We start from the raw sequence: 22294 nt of genomic DNA on the forward strand, positions 1-22294 counted from the left end.
TGGGCAGGCGGACCCAATTGGAATGTCCATATTAAAGAGGCCTTAAGGTACATAAAACTTTCTGTGTCTAGGATCCCCCCACTCCTCTAAGGCCCCCTTTCACACTTGTGGACCATTCGTTTCCTCAGTTCAGTTACATTTTTTTCATATAAAAAACAGATCAGTGTACATCAGTTTTTCAACATTACGTATATCGGTTTTTACATTCATTTAACCACTTGAATCCCAGAGCCATTTTTTTAGGCCTGAAGATTACTTAAAACCACCAAACATTATATATTTACTGAAAGCAGACATCCTAGAGAATAAGTTTGTGGTAGTTGTAGTTTTTTATGTCACATGATCTTAGCGCAATGGTTTATAAAATGCTAAATTTCAGTAAAAAAATACACAGGCACAATTATTTACCCAATTTTTGGTAAAATATAAAAGATGAAGTTGCACCCAGTAAATAGATACCCAACAGGTCAAGCATTAACCACTTGCCCTCCTGAGGATTTACCCCCCTTAATGACCAGGCCTTTTTTTGCTACTCGGCGCTGCACTAATTCAACTGATAATTGCGCGGTCATGCAATGCTGCACCCAAACGTAATTTACGTCCTTTTTTCACACAAATAGAGCTTTCTTTTGGTGGTATTTGATCACCTGTGCGCTTTTTATTTTTCACGCTATAAACAAAAAAAGATCAAACATTTTGAAGAAAAACAATATTTTTTACTTTCAGCTATAAAAAATATATAGTAAACTCAAAGTTAGTTATAAATTTAGGCCAAAATGTATTCTTCTACATGTTTTGGGTAACAAAAATCCAAATAAGTGTATACTGATTGCTTCGTGTGAAAGTTATAGCGTCTACAAACTATGGTATAGATACTGCAATTTACGACATTTTTGTGCTATACAGCACTGCGCTAGTTTAACGGACATTTGTGCGGTCATGCAATACGGTACATAAATGAAATTTATGTCCTTCTTTCACACAAATAGAGCTTTTTTTTGGTGGTATTTGATCGCCTGTGCGTTTTTAATTTTTTGCGCTATAAAATAAAATGACAATTTTGAGAAAAAAAAACAATATTTTGGACTTTTTGCTATAAAACATGTCCAGTAAAAAACATTTAAAAATCAAATTTCGCCATACATTTCGGCCAAAATGCATTCTGCAACATGTCTTTGCTAAAAAAAAAACCCAATACGTGTAAATTAATTGGTTTACTTGAAAGTTATAGCGTTTACAAATGGCGGGAAAGATACTGGGAGTTTTAATTTTTTTTTATACTAATAATGGCGGCGATCAGCGACTTATGGCGGGACTGCGGGACTGCGGCGGACATCCCCATTGACACCAATAAAGTGATCAGTGCAAAAAAAAAACATTGACACTGTACTAATGGCACTGGGGGAGGAAGGGGTTAACTTTTTTATTTACTGAAAGGGTTAACTGTGTGAGGGGAGTGTTTTACTAGGGGGCGGGGGTGTGTACTGCACGGGAAACCGCTGATCCGGAGATATAAACTCTTCTCTCCGGCTCAGCATGTCAGGAGCTGACAGGGAACTGACAGGAAGCAGAGCTACTGCAGCCCTGCTCTCTGTCAGTGATTTCCTCTAATCGGCGGGACACAGCCGGAAACATCCGGCCGTGACCCGGCGACTGACATCCGCGGCCGTGATCAGCGGGACAGGTAGGGCGGTGGCGTGCCTCGCGCACGCCCCCTACCGGTTTTGCAAACGCATGTTTTAAAGCGTGGTTTTGCCCAGCCGTGCCGACCTGCCACTGTATTTCTACAGTGGCTGGTCAGCTAGTGGTTAAAATTGCGTGCACCTGTAAAACACCAAAAAATGTCAATACCCTATATTTTCCATAGGTGATGCTTCAAAGGCACCTACAGGTCATCTGTTTAGCATTACCCATGAGCTCTGGTGCTAAAATGATTGATCTCACTCTGGCATGCGCGGTGATATGTAACTTATGTAGCACAATTGCTGTTTTTTTGCATAGGCGTTCCAACCATTGCATTTTTATTATACATTTTTTCATTTATGCCTGTGTATGTGGGTGTGGGGAGGCTCACATTTTTTTTTTAATTTGCATGTGTCTTTTAATTTTTTTTTTTACTTATGCGTTTATTGCTTTCACTTGAGCTGTCATTTAGCCCACTTGCTAAAGTAAACTAAGGGGTGGGGTCACCCAGTAAAATTCCTGGAGACCCCACCCCTTTGTTTACTTCAGTGGTGGCCGAATGACAGCTTCTCGACCATATACAGTAAAGGAAGAAAAGCAGACCAAAAGTTTTAGCAACTTTTGGTCTGTCAAGTTTTCTTGACAGACCAAAAGTAGGGCTTTGATCTGTTAAAAAAAAAAAACAGATGTTGACAAAGTGAACATAAACGGATGATCATCCATTTTTACAACAGATGGATAAAAAATGAAGAAACTATCCGCAAGTGTGAAAGGTGCCTAATACTTTCCATAGCCCATTCTCTGTCCAGCAATGTGCATGAGAGCAGTAGTCTCCTGGCTCTGTCCCTCCTCACAGGGCAGATTGATAGCAGTGGGAGCAATTGGCTCCTGCTGTTGTCAATCAAATCCTATGACTAGGGAGCGGGGATGCAGCTAGCAGGAGCCAAGCCCACACAAGTACCCCTCCCAGCAGCCAGCTTCCTATGGGGTACTCGAAAAGGGGAGGAGCCAGGAACACCAGCGGGGGACCCAAGAAGAGGAAGATTGGAGCTGCTCTGTGCTAAACCATTACACATAGCAGGTACGTATAACATGTTTATTATTTTTTTGCTTTAAACCCTGAAAAATATCCTCTCTACTGCATTTATCTGAAGTAAGATTTAAAATAATTTAGAAAAGTTAAGCTGCCAGTGTATGGTACCAAGGCAGCAGTCACCATATGACCTGGGCAGACTGAAACTAAGAAGATATGTCAATACATAAAGTAACATTTAAAACTGAACAGTAAGAAAACAATTTACAAAGCCCTCGACCAACTCTGCTGTATCAGCTGTGAAATTTCCCTGTGCTCCGGTAAACACGCGGTCTGCACTGACCACTTACTGCATTACGGGCTTTGAGATCTGCTTAGAAGTAGCTGAGGATGGGATTGCAATCTCATGTGTCTGATATCACTCATTAGAATTAAATTTTTCTACATTTTGAAAAGCTGTGCATACATTGGAATTTTCTGTGTTTTGTGTGGAAGTATAAGAACTGTTTCTACGTTGTGATATTTTCTTTGCTTTTGAAATTGTTGTGCCGTGATAGACTGTGCTTCGTTTTTTGCTCTGCAAAAACACCTGTTTTCTGCATGACCCATTACTGCACACGGATACAGCTATTCAGCTCATGTTTCCAGCAATATGTCTGAACAAAACTCTGTACATCCATTACATTCAGGTAGTAAGCAGCTTTCTCAGTGACATATCTGGCATCCAGAACCAATCATTTTTCATAATCCCCTTTGCCCCACATAAAAACAAAAAGAATACATTAATGTGTACAGTGCATGGTGCCAAATTGTGGGTGAAGCTGAATTGTGCTAACAGTGGGAGGAGCTTAGACAATCATGGTTGAATAAAACCTGAGCTTACTTACTGTAAACTCAGCACACATGTGCCAAAGTACGTGTACCTACACTTTCAGAACTGCATAATATAGAGCTCAGGAGTGCATAACACACAGGCCACTACACAGAATACAGCCAAAAATAATCCCCTCCTGCCAGTACAAATGTACTCCTCAGTATAGTCACTTTCCCCCTCTGTACAGCCCCACAGAAGAAGAAAAACATTTGGGCACCTGTCCATGCCCCCCCTTCCCTCGGAGTGCCGGTACCTGGTGCACACCTCCCTATGTACACCACTAAGCCTTCTTTTCTCCAAGATGAGACTGATTTGCAAATGGTAGAGATATCTTCTAAATCCAAATGCTTAGTTAAGCTTCCTTGAAGTTTAAAGAGAATTAAGAAACACAGAGGGCAGAAATGTACGAAAATTGTCTGATTTGTGGAACAGGACAGGACTGTGCAATGCATAACTGTTGCTGATGAAACATGTAGTGATGTAGAGCAATGAAGCAGTGCACTTGCAAAGCTAGAAAGAAATTATGAAAACTGAGACTGTCTAAAAAATGTTCTCTTCTTATGAGTATCAACACAGAAGAGTCTTTGCAAAAGGTAAATGACTCTACTGTACAGCAACCTACAGTACATTCACCAACAGGAGAAGCTGAAGCAATCAAGGGAACTTAGACTGCAAGCTCCTCAAGGGCAGGGATTGATATGAATTTACAATTTGTGTAAATTGTCAGTGCTGTAAAAGTGCCTGTAATAAATATACAGCAAAACCATTGCTAAACCTTCTGAGCCCAGCTCACCAAATTACACCAAACCTGATGCCCATATCATGAGACCTCCAGATCTCAAAACCTTCACCTTGGCTGAACCTGTCTGCTATTTCTTCCAACACATAAACATCAGTTATTAGATGTCACCACCTCCAGCCATGTTGAAGGAACTGATACCTTATTTAATATATGACCTGCAGGGAACTATCAAGGTCCTACCTTTCCTCAGGGCTTGTGCTGCTCCATGTGCTGGCATCCATCTTAGGTCTGCAAAGCATTGCGGGATCCTTTATGCTTTCAGCCCTCTGCGGCTCCTCCCAGGAGGTAGCGGCTTATCACATTTAAGTCTGCTATTTGCAGCTGTCCATTGCATTCGTGTCCTGTCTGTTGCGCAGCAGCAAGCTCCTGTTTAGTTAACTCTTTGCTCTCCTGGATACCGACTCGGCTTTGGCTAAGACTCCTCCTGGCTTCTGACCCCGGCTCTGGCGACCATTCGTCCTGGCTTCTGACCCCGGCTCTGGCGACCATTCTTCCTGGCTTCTGACCCTGGCTCTGGCGACCATTCTTCCTGGCTTCTGACCCCGGCTTTGGCTACGATTCCCGCTGGTTCTCGACTTGATTATCCTGGAAGACGACCTCGGCAGGAGAACCTCTGTCCCACCAAGTCATCCGCTGTTGCTGTCAGACTTGCATAGACTCTTGCCTTGTTTCTGTGTAAATAAACCTACCTTTAATTGCACCTCCTTGTGTGTCTGGCTCCTCGCTCCCTGACACTACACGAATGCCATGAATCCTGACTGTGCAGGTACGCCCTCGCTCCCTATGTTGGTTGCCAGACTTGATCAGCAGAATCTCTTGTTGGATCAGTTCGCTCAGGCGTTGCAGATGCTGCTTGCACGCACAGCGCACCTTGCTCCTGGTGCAATTAGGCCGGTTGTCACTCCTGTGGTCGCTCCCGCTGCTGCTCCAGTTGTTGCACCTGCCTCTGCATCTGCTGCTGCACTTGTGGTGCCCAGAGGTATGACTGGTTCAGCCCCTCTTCCACAGCGCTTTGGGGGTGAGCCGAGTCAGTGTCGGGGTTTCCTTAACCAAGAGGGCATATATTTTGAGTTGATACCCGACGCTTTTCCTACTGAGAGGTCAAAGGTGGGCTTCCTAATCTCGCTGCTCTCGGACAAGGCCTTGGCCTGGGCAAATCCCTTATTGGAGAACGATAACCCTTGATTCACGAGTTTGCCGGTTTTGTTGCCTCCTTCCGTAGGGTATTCGATGTGCCTGCTTGCTCCGCCTCTGCTGCCAAGCTGCTCATGTCTGTGCATCAGGGTTCATGGACCGTTGCCGAGTACGCCATAGAATTTCGTACCCTGGCAGCAGAGGTGGGTTGGAACAATGAGGCTCTGGTGGCTGCTTTCTCTCATGGTCTCTCAGATGCGTTGAAGGATGAGCTTGCAGCCAAAGAACTGCCTGTGGAGCTCAAAACACTCATTTCCTTCCTAATCCTGATTGACACCAGACTCAGGGAGAGGCCTTCACTTAAAGAGCGTCTGCGGAGGCCTCCTAACCGATTGGCGCCTACGTTTTCTGTCCCACCCGTTCCTCCCTCGCCTCCTGGGGATGGCTTGTCTGGCGGTGAGCCCATGCAGCTAGGATTTGCTCGCCTTTCCGAAGGGGAGCGGGCCTCTCGGTGTCGGGGGGGTCACTGCCTGTACTGTGGTCTCGGTGGGCATTTTCGGCAGTCCTATCCGGTCCGTCCAGGAAACACTCGCACCTGAGATCCTGTCGGGGGCAGATCTTGGGTGGAGTTTCCTCGTCCCCGCTAATCACCGTTGTACTCTCTTGGGCAGAAGGCTCGATGACGGCCCAGGTGTTGGTAGACGCTGGTGCTGGCGGGTTGTTTATGGACAGTTCGTTTGCTGCTCAGTACTCCATTCCTCTGCAGGCTCGAGTTACTCCATTGGTTCTCGAGGCGATAGATGGCAGGCCCCTGCAACCACCGCAGGTTACCCACGAGACCCTGCCGGTGGAAGTAGCTATTGGGGCTGTTCACAGGGAATTGGCCTGTTTCCAGGTAATTTCTTCTCCGCACTACTCTGTGGTTTTGGGATATCCCTGGCTTCAGAAGCACAATCCGACCTTGTATTGGCGATCGGCCGAGATTCTCTCGTGGTCTCCACAGTGTGGGGCTGGTTGCATCTGTGCACCTGTTAAGGTGTTGTGTGCCTCCTCGGACTCTGTGTTGCCCACTGTCTATGGGGAGTACCTGGACGTGTTTGACAAGGTGCTCTGCCTCCTTATCCTCCATATGATTGTGCCATAGCCTTGCAACCCGGTGCCACTCCTCCTCGTGGCAGCGTGTATCCTCTTTCGGTTGCGGAGAATCAGGCCATGGAGGAGTACGTTGCGGATGCGCTTTCCCGGGGGCACATTCGCAAGGCTACTTCCCCAACAGGAGCTGGCTCTTTCTTCGTGAAAAAGAAGAGCGGTGAATTGAGGCCTTGCATTGATTATAGGGGTCTCAATCGAATCACGATTAAGAATGCTTACCCAATTCCGTTGATTACCGAGTTGTTTGACCACCTCAAGGGAGCAACGGTCTTTACTAAACTCGACATTAGGGCTGCGTACAACCTCGTACGGATCAAGGAGGGCAATGAGTGGAAGACCACGCCCGCGGTCTTTCAGGAGTTCATTAATGATGTCTTTCGTGACTTGTTGCAGCAGTGCGTGGTGGTTTACTTGGACAACATCCTAGTTTACTCTGCGTCTATAGATCTCATATCCAGGATGTCAAGCGGGTGCTGCAACGGTTACGTGAGAAGAAGCTTTTCTGTAAGCTCGAGAAGTGTGAATTTCACCGATCCCAGGTTGCCTTTTTGGGCTACATCATTTCCGCTGTGGGATTCTCCATGGACCCTCAGAAGGTTTCGGCGGTTCTGCAGTGGCCTTGTCCCAGTGGTCTTCGGTCCATTCAGCGCTCAGTCAGTGTTCTTCACACAAACAGGGCTTAGGAAAATTGTATTTGATTCAAATTCTGTATATCATTTAGTTAAGTCGCCTGTGGCTGTAATGTCTGAACAGATTGGGTCAAAGTAGGTATATCAATGCTTAAAGCAGAATATCCTTCTTTTATTTTATGGTTTTAAAGTGAGAAGGTGCTGATACTTTACATGATCATCATAAAATGAAAAGTATCGTAGAACTTGGTGCACTGGGTGTCACAGCATCTCTCTCAGAGGACATAGCTCTATATAATAAAACTGGTGACACAAAGCTGTTTTATGTCAGATTTGATCTATCAGATCTACAAAACATACCAGTAACAACGTAGCAGAATTTACAATTGATTAGATTCATATATTAATAGTTAGAGCCTCAAACTACACAGCTGTTAGTATGTTGTAAATCCACTGGATTACTAGGGCAAATTGTAATGTCCAGGTGGGAACAGGAATCTTAAAGCCCAAATCTGAGCAGATAAAAAATGTGCCCTTATAGTGGGGCTGTGCATGCACTGTAAGGGTTAATAGCTTGTTTTGTCTAGGGGACAGGAAAAAAGAGTTTTTTACTTACCCGATACACCACTTACCCGGCAGATGGCATTCCCCCATGATCCGCCGCTGGATTGTCCCTCAGCTCCCCCACGTTCAGAGCAGGGCCACAGACTGGTATAGCTGTGGGGGGGAGTGGAGGATCGGGCAAGTATACCTCCTTTTATTGCAGGCAGAGCTCCACTGCAAGGAATAACCTTTTTATTTGCCTGGAGTCAGGATTTAAAAATGAGTTTTCATTTCCAAAAATGTCAGTAAAATTTGGGGACATTGAAGCCAAAATGCATTGAAGTTCAAGGGGAAGGTGGAATTTGGGTGGTTTGTACCAACTTCATCAATCAGTACTTGTGTAGCACATCATATTCTTCTCCCTCGCTGCTGCTTTCCCCCACACTTGTTGGCAATTCCCACTTGTCAAAATCATCGCTGGTTGTTATTGTGTAAAACAGATTGTCTTTCACAGAATTCATAAAAACTATTCAGAGGTGAGCTAGAGATATACAGAGTAGCGCTGCTTTTGTATCTTTTCTTTTTCATACATGGAGAGATAGAAGGGATGAACTTTGATCTGCACATAATGTCATAAACCTGACAAATGAAAAAAAGTTGTTATTTTAATGAAATATGTTCCTATTTAAAGCGGAGCTCCAGTCAAACCAAAAAAAAAAAATAAAAGTCAGCAGCTACAAAAGCTGTAGCTGCTGACTTCTAAAACAATAACCAGCCACTGACCTGTCCTTCAATCCGGCGGTATACTCACCACATCCGGTTTCACCGGCTGTCCTCGCTCCCCAGCGCCGGCATCTTAAGTGTGGGCACCCAGCTGTGACAGCTTGCGGCTTCACAGTTGGGTGCCAGCTGCGCATGCGCAAGTAGGGAATGTTGTGAATGGTCCCGTAGTCTTCTGGTCACGTGTCTCAGAAGACTACGGGGAGGGAGGGTGAGAGGACTAGGTGATCGAAATGGGAGTGGGTACCTGGGAGCTCCCCAAAGGTGCCTCTTAATGGCGAGCGGGGGACCAGTACTTTAAGCAGAACTTTCCTTTTGGGTGGAGCTCTGCTTTATCCTCATATTTACCCATAGTTTACCCTAATCAACCCTAACTTATTTCCAGCCCCCCATAACAAATATTTTCCTAAAGATTGTTTTTTTCTTTTAATTCTTCCTCGAACCACAGATTTAAAAAGATTCTGTTTTTGTTCTTTTTGATTGTAAAGTTTTGTTAGGGTTGCACTTAAAAAAAGTGCAAAATAGAAAGAAAAAAAACTTTTCTTGTAAATAACTTTGCAGTACATAAATTTAGTGTCATTTTTTTAAACTAACACTGGTTGAATTAGAAGAGTGTTTTTATTTTTAGTAATTGTGGTTTGCATAAAAAATATTTTATATTATTTATATATATATATATATGTATATATATATATATATATACTTTTTTTTTTATAAGACCTTATTACCAAAAAATGCATTGTTTGTCCTATAGAAAAAAACAAACAATATATGTATTATTTTGATAAAGTTCTTGCCGAATAATCAGGCCCAAGGGGGTGTTCCCATGTGAGAGTAGAAATGGGGTACGGTGTCTATAGATTACAAAAGCTCTTTTTTAACTATCTCAGATCTGTTCCTGTGCAAAAATTGGCCCCTTGTTATTAAAGTATAATTAAAGGCAAAGCTTTTTTTGTTATTTTTTAGATAGAATGGAGATGGATTAGAACACTTGTTGGTTTTTATTGCTGTCTGTGCCCAATTAGGAATATTCACTCTGTCTATTTGTCCTGCTTACCATTATCATTAGGTCACCAGTCACACCACTACGATTTAAACATGCACAATTTATGTGAGATTTCAGAGTGATTTTAGACTTTATTGCGACTTGTGAAGATTTTCAATGATTTCTTGAAATGTGCTTTGCGATTTCCATTATATTTTATGTATGTGAAATTGCAATAAACTGCAGAAAAAGTAATGTAAGAACTACTTTAGAAATTGCGCTGCAGCAAATCGCACATGTCAAGACACTGACATTCACATTCATTAGATGCGATTTCAGGTGCAATTTCGATTCGCATATCACACCTGAAATCACACTAGTATGAGCGGGCACTAAAAGTGAAAGTAAAAGAAAATCTCATATTTTGGTCTGTCCTCAGAAAAGTAGTAGCAGGGGAATACATCAATGGAGACACTAGTCCTTGTGACATGGAGGTCCCTAAGGAATTCCCTTATTTTGCAGGGATTTCCTCTCACTTTCTGTTTGGCAATGGGACACAGATGGTGAAAAAAAAATCTGACAGGTTATAACCCTTCCTTGCTCTATCCAAATTGAAAAAAAAGTTTTGCCTAGAGCTCTACTTTAATTAATATTATTATGCAGGATTTATATAGTGCCAACAGTTTGCTCAGCGCTTGATGCAACAATACACAAAGAAAGATCGAATACACAAATACAAGAAATGCTAAATTAACTAAACTACCCTAAATATACCTCCAACCTGAATTTAAAACACCCTCCAAATTATAAAAGAAAAATGTGGAGATTTTTTTCTTTCTTTCAATCAAATTTTAACCAATCAGTTCAACAAGAAAAGTTGAATTTCCACTTTGAAATGTTCCTGTTGACAAATCCAGTGATTTTGAGGCAAATCAATTTTGCTGAAATAAGTCAGCTCATTCCTTCTTATGGTACATGCCATATGGGTTTAGTAAATATGACTTTTTTGGTCTTACTTTGCTTGATTATAATTTTAAAACAAATTTCCACTGTTAAATTACACGGCAGGATTAAATGGTGGTCTTTTATATCTGCCTACAGTTTTACATTAAAGATATAAATAAACCAAAATAAATTGTAAATACACCTCTAATTCAGGCTAATCCATTCAATCTGTTGCTGTCATTAATTTATCCTTGTGGTAAAAGGGGATAAAAAAGGCCAAACATTATTTTTTCTGATATTAATGTTGTCTTTGAAAAATACCGACTGATTCCTTGATTTATTCTGTTTGCTTTGCAGACTGGAATGGGGCATTTGAAAGTTACAAGTGAAGGTCTTCGTCTTGAAGGAGAATCAGAGTTCCTTTATCCACTCTATGCCAAAGAAATTCGTTCAAGGGCGGTAAGTCTTTGTGGGGAAAATGCTTTATATTGAGACAGGAGCATAGAAACTATATAAAGGAAAGCATCAAGCAATGGCGGAATGGAAATGGAGGTAAATGGAAATTCTGATTTGCAAACAACAGGAAAATATTGACTGTAGCAATATATGAGCTGAACAAAAATTTTTTTTGTTTTGCTTTGCTTGGTTATGTAACAAGGATGTGTCAGGTTTTATTTAATTGCTTGAGTCTATCTGCAGCAGAACTATAATAATAGTAATAATAGTAATAAAGCACACTGGCTCCAGGCTGCACAGAGCGATGGTGCCTCCACAGAAAGCTTTGGTGGATAGGGCACCTTAATATTTTCTCTGGCTTCCTCTCTATACATGGGCTATCTGGTTCTAAGGAGAATGATAATATACACCGTGGGACTGTGTGAAAACGCATATTAACCTTTCCTTAGTCTACACTTAGGGGGTCAACAACCTCTGGTGCGTTTGGTCCCTGTAGGGACGAGTGACTGCACAAAGAGTGGAGTACATTTGCACGGAGCAGGAATCACTTTATTCTTAAGAAGATATTTGGCACATACTCTATGTTTGCACTTTTATGTGGCACTTTTCATTGCACTGACACTTTTGGGTTTACAAGGACACTTTAAAGGACATTTAATTTTTGATTGAGTGCATGATGTTAATTATGTTGTTATTGACACATTCAGTATAATTATTTAGAAGGTGTATAAGGGGAGCACAGCCTTTTATTTTATTATTATCCAGTGTATGGTACATGGGGAACATATACCATTAGGGCAGCATCTACCAAGTTTATAACATATTTGCACACATTTGTTTTCATTGTGATTATTTGCACTTTCACCGTTGCTCGTGTAACTTTAAAATACACTCACCAGCCACTTTATTAGGTACACTTTGCTAGTCCCGGGTTGGGCCCCCTTTTGCCTTCAGAACTGCCTTAATTGTTTGTGGCATAGATTCAACAAGGTGTTGGAAACATTCCTCAAAGATTTTGGTCCATATTGACATGATAGCAGTTGCTGCAGATTTGTGGGCTGCACATCCATGATGTGAAACTCTCGTTCCACCAGATCCCAAAGGTGCTCTATTGGATTGAGATCTGGTGACTGTGGAGGCCACTGAAGTACAGTGAACTCATTGTCATGTTCAAGAGACCAGTTTAAGATGATTTGAGCTTTGTGACATGGTGTATTATCCTGCTGGAAGTAGCCATCAGATGATTGGTACACTGTAGTCATAAAGGGATGGACATACTCAGGTAGGCCGTGACATTTAAACGACGCTCAATTGGTACTAAGGGTCCCAAAGTGTGCCAAGAAAATATTATCTCCCACACCATTACACCACCAGCAGCCTGAACCCTTGACACAAGGCAGGATGGATCCATGCTTTCATGTTGTTTATTCCAAATTCTAACCTGCCATCTGAATGTCACAGCTGAAATCGAGACTCATCAGACCAGGCAACATTTTTTCCAATCTTCTATATTCCAATTTTGGTGAGTCTCTGTTTTCCTTTCTTAGCTGACAGGAGTGGCACCCAGTGTTGTCTTCTGCTTCTGTAGCCCATCTGTTTCAAGGTTGAATGTGTTGTCCGCTCAGAGATGGTATTCTGCATACCTTGGTTGTAACAAGTGGTTGTTTGAGTTACTGTTGCCTTTCTGTCATCTCAAACCAGTCTGCCCATTCTACTCTGACCTCTAACATCAACAAGGCATTCTCATCCACACAACTCACGCTCACTGGATATTTTCACGTTTTCAGACCATTTTCTGTAAACCCTAGAGATGTTGTGCAAGAAAATCCCAGTAGATCAGCAGTTTTTTAAATACTCAGACTAGCCTGTCTGGCACCAAAAATCATGCTATTAATAAAAATATTCTGATGCTCGGTTTGAAATTCAGCAAATCATCTTCATCAGTCTAGCTGCCTAAATGCATTGAGTTGTTGCCATGTGATAGGCTGATTAGTAATCTGTGTTGCCAAGCAATTGAACAGGTGTATCTAATAAAGTGGCCGGTGAGTGTACATGCAGCAGAAATATAATATGCCATCAAGTATCATCTTTAAACATATGTACTTTGTGTTATAAGTTAAAGTGATGGGAGTAGTCTGAAAGAAAGAGGTAACACAAAGCAGGAGGTGAAAAAAATAACATGTATAGGTGATAACACAAGAGATTGTTGATTCAGGGAATATCTGATTGCCTCCTGGGGGATCAGGAAGGATTTTTTTTCCCTCACTGGAGCAACCTAGATCATGCATTATGAAACTATGTACCTATAGATTATTATTTTTTCTGTTTTGTGAATGTAATTTAGTACAGAGCATTAAGAATATTGTGAACATAGGACATTTAGCACTTTAGGGGACAATTATGGGGGGCTTAGGACAGTAAGGGGGAGCTAAAGACAGTAATGTGAAGGGGGCTGAAGACAGTAAAGTGAAGGGGGCTAAGGACAGTAATGGGGGGGCTCAGTACAGTAAGGGGGAGTTGAGGACAGTAATGGGTGGCTGAGGACAGTAATGTGAGGGGGAAGCTGAGAACAGTAATGGGGGTCTGAGGACAGTAATGGGGCACCGAGGACAATTATGGGGAGCTGAGGACAGTAGGAGGGCTGAAGACAATTCTGGGGGAGCTAAGGACAGTATTGGGGGGCTGTGTCCAGTAATGTGATGGGGTCTGAGAACAGTAAGGGGGAGCTGAGGAAAGTAACAGGGAGCTGAGGACAATTATGGGGGAGTATGAGGACAGTAATGGGGAAACTAAGGACAGTAGGGGGGCTGAGGACAATTATAAGGGAGCTGAGGACAGTAGCAGCGGGCTGAGAACAGTATTGTGAGGAGGGCTGAGGGCAGTAATGTGAGGGGGTGCTGAGGACAGTAATGGGGGGCTCAGGGCAGTAAGCTAGAGCTGAGGACAGTAATGGGGTGCTGAGGACAGTAATGTGAGGGGGGCTGAGGACAGTAATAGGGGGCTGAGGACAATTATGGGGAGGCTGAAGACAGTATAGGGGGAGCTGAGGACAGTTATGGGGGAACTGAGGACAGTAACGGGGCTGAAGGCAGCAATGTGAGGGGGACTGAAGACAGTAATGGGGGGATCAGGACAATAAGGGGGAGCTGAAGACAATAATGGGGGATTGAGTATAGTAATGTTAGGAGAGGCTGAGAATAGTAATGGAGGGGCTAGGGACACTAAGTGGGAAGCTGGAGACAGTAATGGGGGCTGATGACAGTAATGTGAAGTGGGGCTGAGGACAGCTTATGCTGTTTGGTGTGTGTGAAAATGTGCCATAGGTGGTGATCTGTGGGGGTGCCTTTTAAGAATTAATGATATTCAGTACATCTGGCAAAGTGCAGCTCATTTCTCTGCAGGTTGGGAACACGTTCAATTTTGCACATGTTCCCCAGCCACAGAGATGTGAACCTTGCCTAATAGGGGGGCTGTAATGTGAAGGATCTGCATCACCATGCAAACATGCGATTCGGACCACTGCTGGAAGTATATTTTACTGGCTAGACCTCTGTGATTTTTAATTCAATACCCCTGCTTTATAGGTGAAAGGTTGAGAAGGGGCACAGCCTTACACATCAAACTGTTTTTGTGTAGCAGCCCTAGACAATAAGATATTTGGAGTTGGCCAGTGCAGACAAGAAGAGAGATCAGTAATCACCCCTATAATCACTGGAGTTGCACAAAATATAGAGATTATTGCTTGTAGCCTAAGGCCAACCTAAGACAGCAGCAAAATGACAAATTATTCAAACCGCACATATTGCATTCCTTTATTCTAATAAATATATAGGCTTTTTGAGTATGTTGAGAAATGTACTCTTGATGCATTTTAGCATTAAAAAACAAGTGCCAATTTGAACACTCATTGTTTTTCTCTGTATGATTTATACAGTGCATGGTGCAACCAATCTTAGTAACAGAATAAACATTAAGTTCCTGAAGATGGTGTGGCAATCAGGTAATGGCCCACAAATAAATGAAATGTATTCCTTAACCACTTCAAGTCCGGACACTTTTACCCCCTTCCTGTCCAGGCCAATTTTCAGCTTTCAGTGCTATCACACTTTGAATGACAATTGCGCGGTCATGCAGCACTGTACCCATATGAATCTTTTAGCAATTTTTTGGGACCGATAAAGCTTTATTTTAGTGGTATTTATTCACCACTGGGATTTTTTTTTTGCTATGTAAATGAAAAAGTCCAAAATTTTGAAAAAAGGTGTTTTTCTTATAACATTTTGCAAATAAATAATCTTTCATCATAACGCTTGGCCAAAATGTATTCCGTTATCTTTTTAGTAAAAAAAAAAAATAACCCAAATTAGTTTATAACCAAAAACTATCATTTTTTAAACATTTTTTTTACATTTTTATTTTAATTTTTATATTATTATTTATGTTTTTTTTTTTTTTAGTTTTTTACATACTGTCACCCTAGCAGTACCATGGTGACACTGTACTACTTGTGGGGGTGATGAAGATTTTTTTTTTTTTTACAACCCATAAAGGCTGTAAAAGCAATCATTTCTCCTTCTCTCTGGCTGCATTCTTGCAGCCATTGAGAAATACTGTGTGAGCTGCGATTGGTCACAGCTTGTCACATGGTACAAGGCTGTTGTGAATAGTCTTGTACCATGTGACCTCTGTGATCATTCACAGATTTCACACGTAGTAAGCAATGATGTCAGAAGTGACATCTTGCTTACTATAATGGTGTGAACCTCCTGCGCTCCAATTGAAACCAGCACTATCTATCTGTGAGCAGCTGCTAGCATCAAATCATACACTAATGATCGCTCAATATAATAAATCTATAAACAATGCAGCGCTACTCATAAACCAAAAAGCATATAAGAAGTGTATACGACCCTAATGATAATAATGGAACACTATAAATGAATAAGTGAAAATATTAATCACTCAGTGTTAATAACATGTAGTGAAATCATGCAAACACAACTGAAAACAATACCACAAATCAATGTGAATCAATGTGATAACAAACTAAAACCGGAAGTGATGGTGACATGAATATACACCTAATGATGTATATAAATCAATACACACTCTACCCAATACACCGTCCAACCAACTGGTAATTCAAAAAATAATTATATATAATAATATATAAACAAATCTATAACTCATATAGATATATCAATAATATGAAAATAAATATATATGTAAATCTAAGTGTATAGGTATAAAAAAAAAACAAATTAGTGCAACATAATCAAAAGTGCATAGAGTGAAAACATAAGTGCAATCACACACAAAGGCGACCAAATAAACTGGTCAGTGCTCCAAGAGTCCACTAAACATGAATCATAACACTCATAGAAAAATGATGACACTCGTGCTGATGGTGTGACAGTGGACACGACTGCTGACAAGAGATAATCCAACCACCGGCTAGATGAGCCTCAGAAGAAGAAGAAGAGGATGAGGATGAGGATGAAGAAGAAGAAGTAGGATGAAAATAAGAAGAATTCCAAGCCGGCAAAAAGTGTATCTGCAGAGCTTCGCTAAGTGTATCTGCAGAGCTCCGCTGTTTCTGACAGTTCTCTGACATTCACTCCATACAGCGGTTGAAACATTGTATCTATTTGTTTCCATTTATGGAAACAAATAGATACAATGTTTCAACCGCTGTATGGAGTGAATGTCAGAGAACTGTCAGAAATAGGCTATTTCTGACAGTTCTCTGACATTCACTCCTCAACCGTTGTATGGAGTATTGAATGTCAGAGAACTGTCAGAAATAGCCTATTTCTGACAGTTCTCTGACATTCACTCCATACAGCGGTTGAAACATTGTATCTATTTGTTTCCATTTATGGAAACAAATAGGCTATTTCTGACAGTTCTCTGACATTCAATACTCCATACAGCGGTTGAGGAGTGAATGTCAGAGAACTGTCAGAAATAGCCTATTTCTGACAGTTCTCTGACATTCACTCCATACAGCGGTTGAAACATTGTATCTATTTGTTTCCATAAATGGAAACAAATAGATACAATGTTTCAACCGCTGAGCTCTGCAGATACACTTAGCGGAGCTCTGCAGATACACTTAGCGGAGCTCTGCAGATACACTTAGCGGAGCTCTGCAGATACACTTTTTGCCGGCTTGGAATTCTTCTTATTTTCATCCTATTTCTTCTTCTTCTTCTTCTTCTTCATCCTCATCCTCAGAAGAAGAAGAGGATGAGGATGAGGATGAAGAGGAAGAAGAAGAAGAAGAAGAAGTAGGATGAAAATAAGAATTCCAAGCCGGCAAAAAGTGTATCTGCAGAGCTCCTCTATTCTGCAGATACACTTAGAGGAGCTCTGCAGATACACTTTTTGCCGGCTTGGAATTCTTCTTATTTTCATCCTACTTCTTCTTCTTCTTCTTCTTCATCCTCATCCTCATCCTCTTCTTCTTCTTCCGAGGACGAGAATGAGGATGAAGAAGAAGAAGTAGGATGAAAATAAGAAGAATTACAAACTGGCAAAAAGTGTATCTGCAGAGCTCCTCTAAGTGTATCTGCAGAATAGAGGAGCTCTGCAGATACACTTTTTGCCGGCTTGGAATCTTCTTCTTTTCATCCTACTTCTTCTTCTTCTTCATCCTCATCCTCAGAAGAAGAAGAGGATGAGGATGAAGAAGAAGAAGAAGTAGGATGAAAAGAAGAATGAAAAGAAGAAGAAGAATGAAAAGAAGAAGAAGAAGAATGAAAAGAAGAATGAGAAGAATGAAAAGATTCTTATTCTTCTTCTTTTCATTCTTCTTTTCATTCTTCTTCTTTTCATTCTTCTTCTTCTTCTTTTCATTCTTCTTTTCATTCTTCTTTTCATTCTTCTCATTCTTCTTTTCATTCTTCTAATTTTTCTTCTCATTCTTCTTTTCATTCTTCTTCTCATTCTTCTTTTCATTCTTCTTTTCATTCTTCTCATTCTTCTTTTCATTCTTCTTTTCATTCTTCTTCTCATTCTTTTCATTATTCTTCTTTTCATTCTTCTTTTCATTCATTCTTCTTCTTCTTTTCATTCTTCTTCTTTTCATTCTTCTTTTCATTCATTCTTCTTCTTCTTTTCATTCTTCTTCTTCTTCTTCTTTTCATTCTTCTTTTCATTCTTCTCATTCTTCTTTTCATTCTTCTCATTCTTCTTCTCATTCTTCTTTTCATTCTTCTTCTCATTCTTCTTCTTCTTTTCATTCTTCTTTTCATTCTTCTTTTCATTCTTCTTTTCATTCTTCTTCTCATTCTTCTTCTCATTCTTCTTTTCATTCTTCTTCTTTTCATTCTTCTTTTCATTCATTCTTCTTCTTCTTTTCATTCTTCTTTTCATTCTTCTCATTCTTCTTTTCATTCTTCTCATTCTTCTTCTCATTCTTCTTTTCATTCTTCTTCTCATTCTTCTTTTCATTCTTCTTCTTCTTTTCATTCTTCTTTTCATTCTTTTCATTCTTCTTTTCATTCTTTTCATTCTTCTTCTTTTCATTCTTCTTTTCATTCTTTTCATTCTTCTTTTCATTCTTCTTTTCATTCTTCTTTTCATTCTTCTCATTCTTCTTCTTCTTTTCATTCTTCTTTTCATTCTTCTTTTCATGAAGAAGAAAAGAAGAATGAAAAGAAGAATGAAAAGAAGAAGAAGAAGAATGAAAAGAAGAATGAAAAGAAGAATGAAAAGAAGAATGAGAAGAATGAAAAGAAGAATGAAAAGAAGAAGAAGAAGAATGAAAAGAAGAAGAAGAATGAAAAGAAGAATGAAAAGAAGAAGAAGAAGAAGAATGAAAAGAAGAAGAAGAATGAAAAGAAGAAGAAGAATGAAAAGATTCTTCTTCTTTTCATTCTTCTTTTCATTCTTCTTCTTCTTTTCATTCTTCTTCTTCTTTTCATTCTTCTTTTCATTCTTCTCATTCTTCTTTTCATTCTTCTCATTCTTCTTCTCATTCTTCTTTTCATTCTTCTTCTCATTCTTCTTTTCATTCTTCTTCTTCTTTTCATTCTTCTTTTCATTCTTCTTTTCATTCTTCTTCTTCTTTTCATTCTTCTTCTCATTCTTCTTTTCATGAAGAATGAGAAGAATGAAAAGAAGAATGAAAAGAAGAAGAATGAAAAGAAGAATGAGAAGAAGAATGAAAAGAAGAATGAGAAGAATGAAAAGAAGAATGAAAAGAAGAAGAAGAAGAATGAAAAGAAGAAGAAGAATGAAAAGAAGAATGAAAAGAAGAAGAATGAAAAGAAGAATGAGAAGAATGAAAAGAAGAAGAAGAAGAAGAATGAAAAGAAGAATGAAAAGAAGAAGAAGAATGAAAAGAAGAAGAAGAATGAAAAGAAGAATGAGAAGAATGAAAAGATTCTTCTTCTTCTTCTTTTCATTCTTCTTTTCATTCTTCTTCTTCTTTTCATTCTTCTTTTCATTCTTCTCATTCTTCTTTTCATTCTTCTCATTCTTCTTCTCATTCTTCTTTTCATTCTTCTTCTCATTCTTCTTTTCATTCTTCTTCTTCTTTTCATTCTTCTCATTCTTCTTTTCATTCTTCTTTTCATTCTTCTTCTCATTCTTCTTTTCATGAAGAAGAAAAGAAGAATGAGAAGAATGAAAAGAAGAATGAAAAGAAGAAGAATGAAAAGAAGAATGAGAAGAAGAATGAGAAGAAGAATGAAAAGAAGAATGAGAAGAATGAAAAGAAGAATGAAAAGAAGAAGTATTCCAGTACAGCAAAAAGTGTATCTGCAGAGAGCTCCGCTATTTCTGACAGTTCTCTGACAGTTCCAGCGGTTGACAGCGGTTGAAACATTGTATCTATTTATTTCCGAATAAAAACATCTGTATCCTAAATGGAAACAAATAGATACAATGTTTCAACCGCTGTACATGTGAAGGAACTGTCAGAGAACTGTCAGAAATAGCGGAGCTCTCTGCAGGGACACTTTTGCCAGCTGATCGGGAAAAATCCGATTCGCGCACCCGAATTATGCAAATATTCGGATTCGACGTGAATCGACTTTTTTCTGAAATTCGAAACGAATTCCACTTCGCCTGGTTCGATTCGCTCATCTCTAATTATAATCAGTACATTTTTATGAGATTCTACTAACTTCTTTCCAGAAGTGTTCCTATTTTGGACAGGACCAGAAGATGTGTAGTAAAATCCCTCTACCCTCCTGGCATCTTCAACAGCAATCCGAGATGGCAGGGAAATATTTATGAAGCACCCTTGGAATGCGATACCATCTTGTACCTGTTTCCTTGAATCCTTGTGCAGATGGAGGACTTTAAAGCGAAAAGGATAATATGCCTCTCTTGGGTTTGGGAGAAGTTTCTGTCCAAGTTCATTTCCCATTTCCGAAGGAAGGGGGAGAGTAGTCATCAGGTGGAGAGATCAGCTGCGCGTAAATGTGAGAAAGGGCATGAGAAAAGGGGCCTGTTTCAACACAAAGTAGCTCAAAGGTAGAAGTGGGCAGCACAGTGGCTAAGTGGTTAGCACTTCTGTCTGGCAGTACTAGGGTTGTTGGTTTGAATCCCAAGCACGGCACCACCTGTCTGGAGTTTGCATGTTCTCCCTATGCCTGCGTGGGTTTCCTCCAGGTACTCTGGCTTCCTCCTACACTCCAAAGACATGCTGATAGGGTAATTGGATCCTGTCTAAATTGGCCCTAGCATGTGTATGTATGAATGTGAGTTAGGGACCTTAGATTGTACGCCCCTTGAGGGTTGGTGGCTGATGTGAACGTGCAATATATATATATATATGTAAAGCACTGCGTAAATTGACGGCGCTATATAAGTACCTGAAATAAATAAAATCAGAAACCATCAGGGGGTGAATGAGAACCTAGGAAACACTGGAGTTATTTGTAAGGCTTCTCAGAGGTCAAAGTGGTACCAACCTGTTGGTGAAGCCAACGTGTTAGTCAATATCTCTAAAGTGTCAAACCCAGAAGAGTGTTAAATGTGTTTATGTTCACAGTATTATCTTTCATATGTGCTCAATTACATATACAAAATATAAAACAAATTCATCTATAGGTACCGTATATAGTCTCATAATACCTTCTATGACCTATCTAAATGTTAGTGTGACAAAGTGCTGCAAGGGATGCAAAGAGAAAAAAAACCAAAAATTTCTTAAATGTGTATACATACATGTGCAGATGAATTAGTTGTCTATGATGTATCAAATGAAGCCTTTTAAATACCTTAATATACAATACATTTCAAAAGTGCTTGATCCACTTCTCTCCCCTGTGAGCTGTCATCAACAGACTAAGCCATTTATATGCATTTACAAAATTAATTTTATTTTCTTTGCATTACTTGCAATATTAAGCACGTTATTACTTTAATAATGAGGGTGTTATGAAACTATGTACCTATGGATGAATTTGTTTTCTGCCTTGTGAATGTAATTTAGTACAGAGCATTATGGAAGATAATACAGTAAACATAAGACATTTAGCATGTTTTGAGTTTGGCACTTTACAGGTTAAAGGTTGACAAGAGTCACAACCTTATACATCAATCTTTTTTTGTGCAGTGGCCCTAGACACTTAGATATTTGGAGTTGGCCATTGCAGAAGATCAGACAAGAATACAGATCAGTAATCACCCTTATAGTCACCAGTGTTGCATTAAACATAGAGATCATTGTTTGTAATCTATGGCCAGCCTAAGCCACGGCAGCAAAATTACATGTTTTTTATGTTGTAAATAGCACATATTGCATACCTTGGTTTTGGAATTCATTTTTAATGCAATATAGCATTAGAAATCAAGTGGCACTTTGAAAAGTCACTGTTCCTGTCTATCTTATTATAGGTACTTATATAGCAGCTTCAATTTTGGCAGCACTATATATATATATATATATATATATATATAGTACATTCACATCGGTCCCTAACCCTCAAGGACTGTACATTCTAAGGTCCCTAACTCACATTCATACATACACATACTAGGGCCAATTTAGACAGCATCCGATTAACCTACCAGCATGTCTTTGGAGTGTGGGAGGAAACCCACTTAGGAACAGGGAGAACTCCAGGCAGCTTGTGCCGTGGCTGGGATTCAAGCGAATGACTCTAGTGCTGACAGGTGGAAGTGCTAACTATTTAGCCACTGTGCTGCCATAAAGCTCTTTACTGAATAACGATCCCCGTCTACCTACATTTCTAATGCTATTTACACCTATTAAATGAAAATAAATGTCTTAATGCAGCCCATGTAAAAGCACTGCAAA

General features: G+C 40.2%; 1 protein-coding gene across 3 annotated transcripts in view; it reads left to right on the forward strand.

The window, feature by feature from the left end:
• The window catches only part of SGCG (sarcoglycan gamma), a 379077-nt gene that overhangs the window by 266890 nt on the left and 89893 nt on the right, over positions 1–22294 (forward strand). For all 3 annotated transcript variants that reach the window (XM_089685802.1, XM_089685803.1, XM_089685804.1), the window contains exon 3: positions 10918–11019. In XM_089685802.1, the coding sequence (XP_089541928.1) occupies positions 10918–11019 (102 nt within the window). The remainder of the gene's footprint in view (positions 1–10917; positions 11020–22294) is intronic.

This window comes from Staurois parvus, unplaced genomic scaffold (genome assembly GCF_062004578.1).
Source record: "Staurois parvus isolate SC_StPar_1 unplaced genomic scaffold, SC_StPar_1.0 ptg000387l, whole genome shotgun sequence".
NCBI classification, from domain to species: Eukaryota; Metazoa; Chordata; class Amphibia; order Anura; family Ranidae; genus Staurois; species Staurois parvus.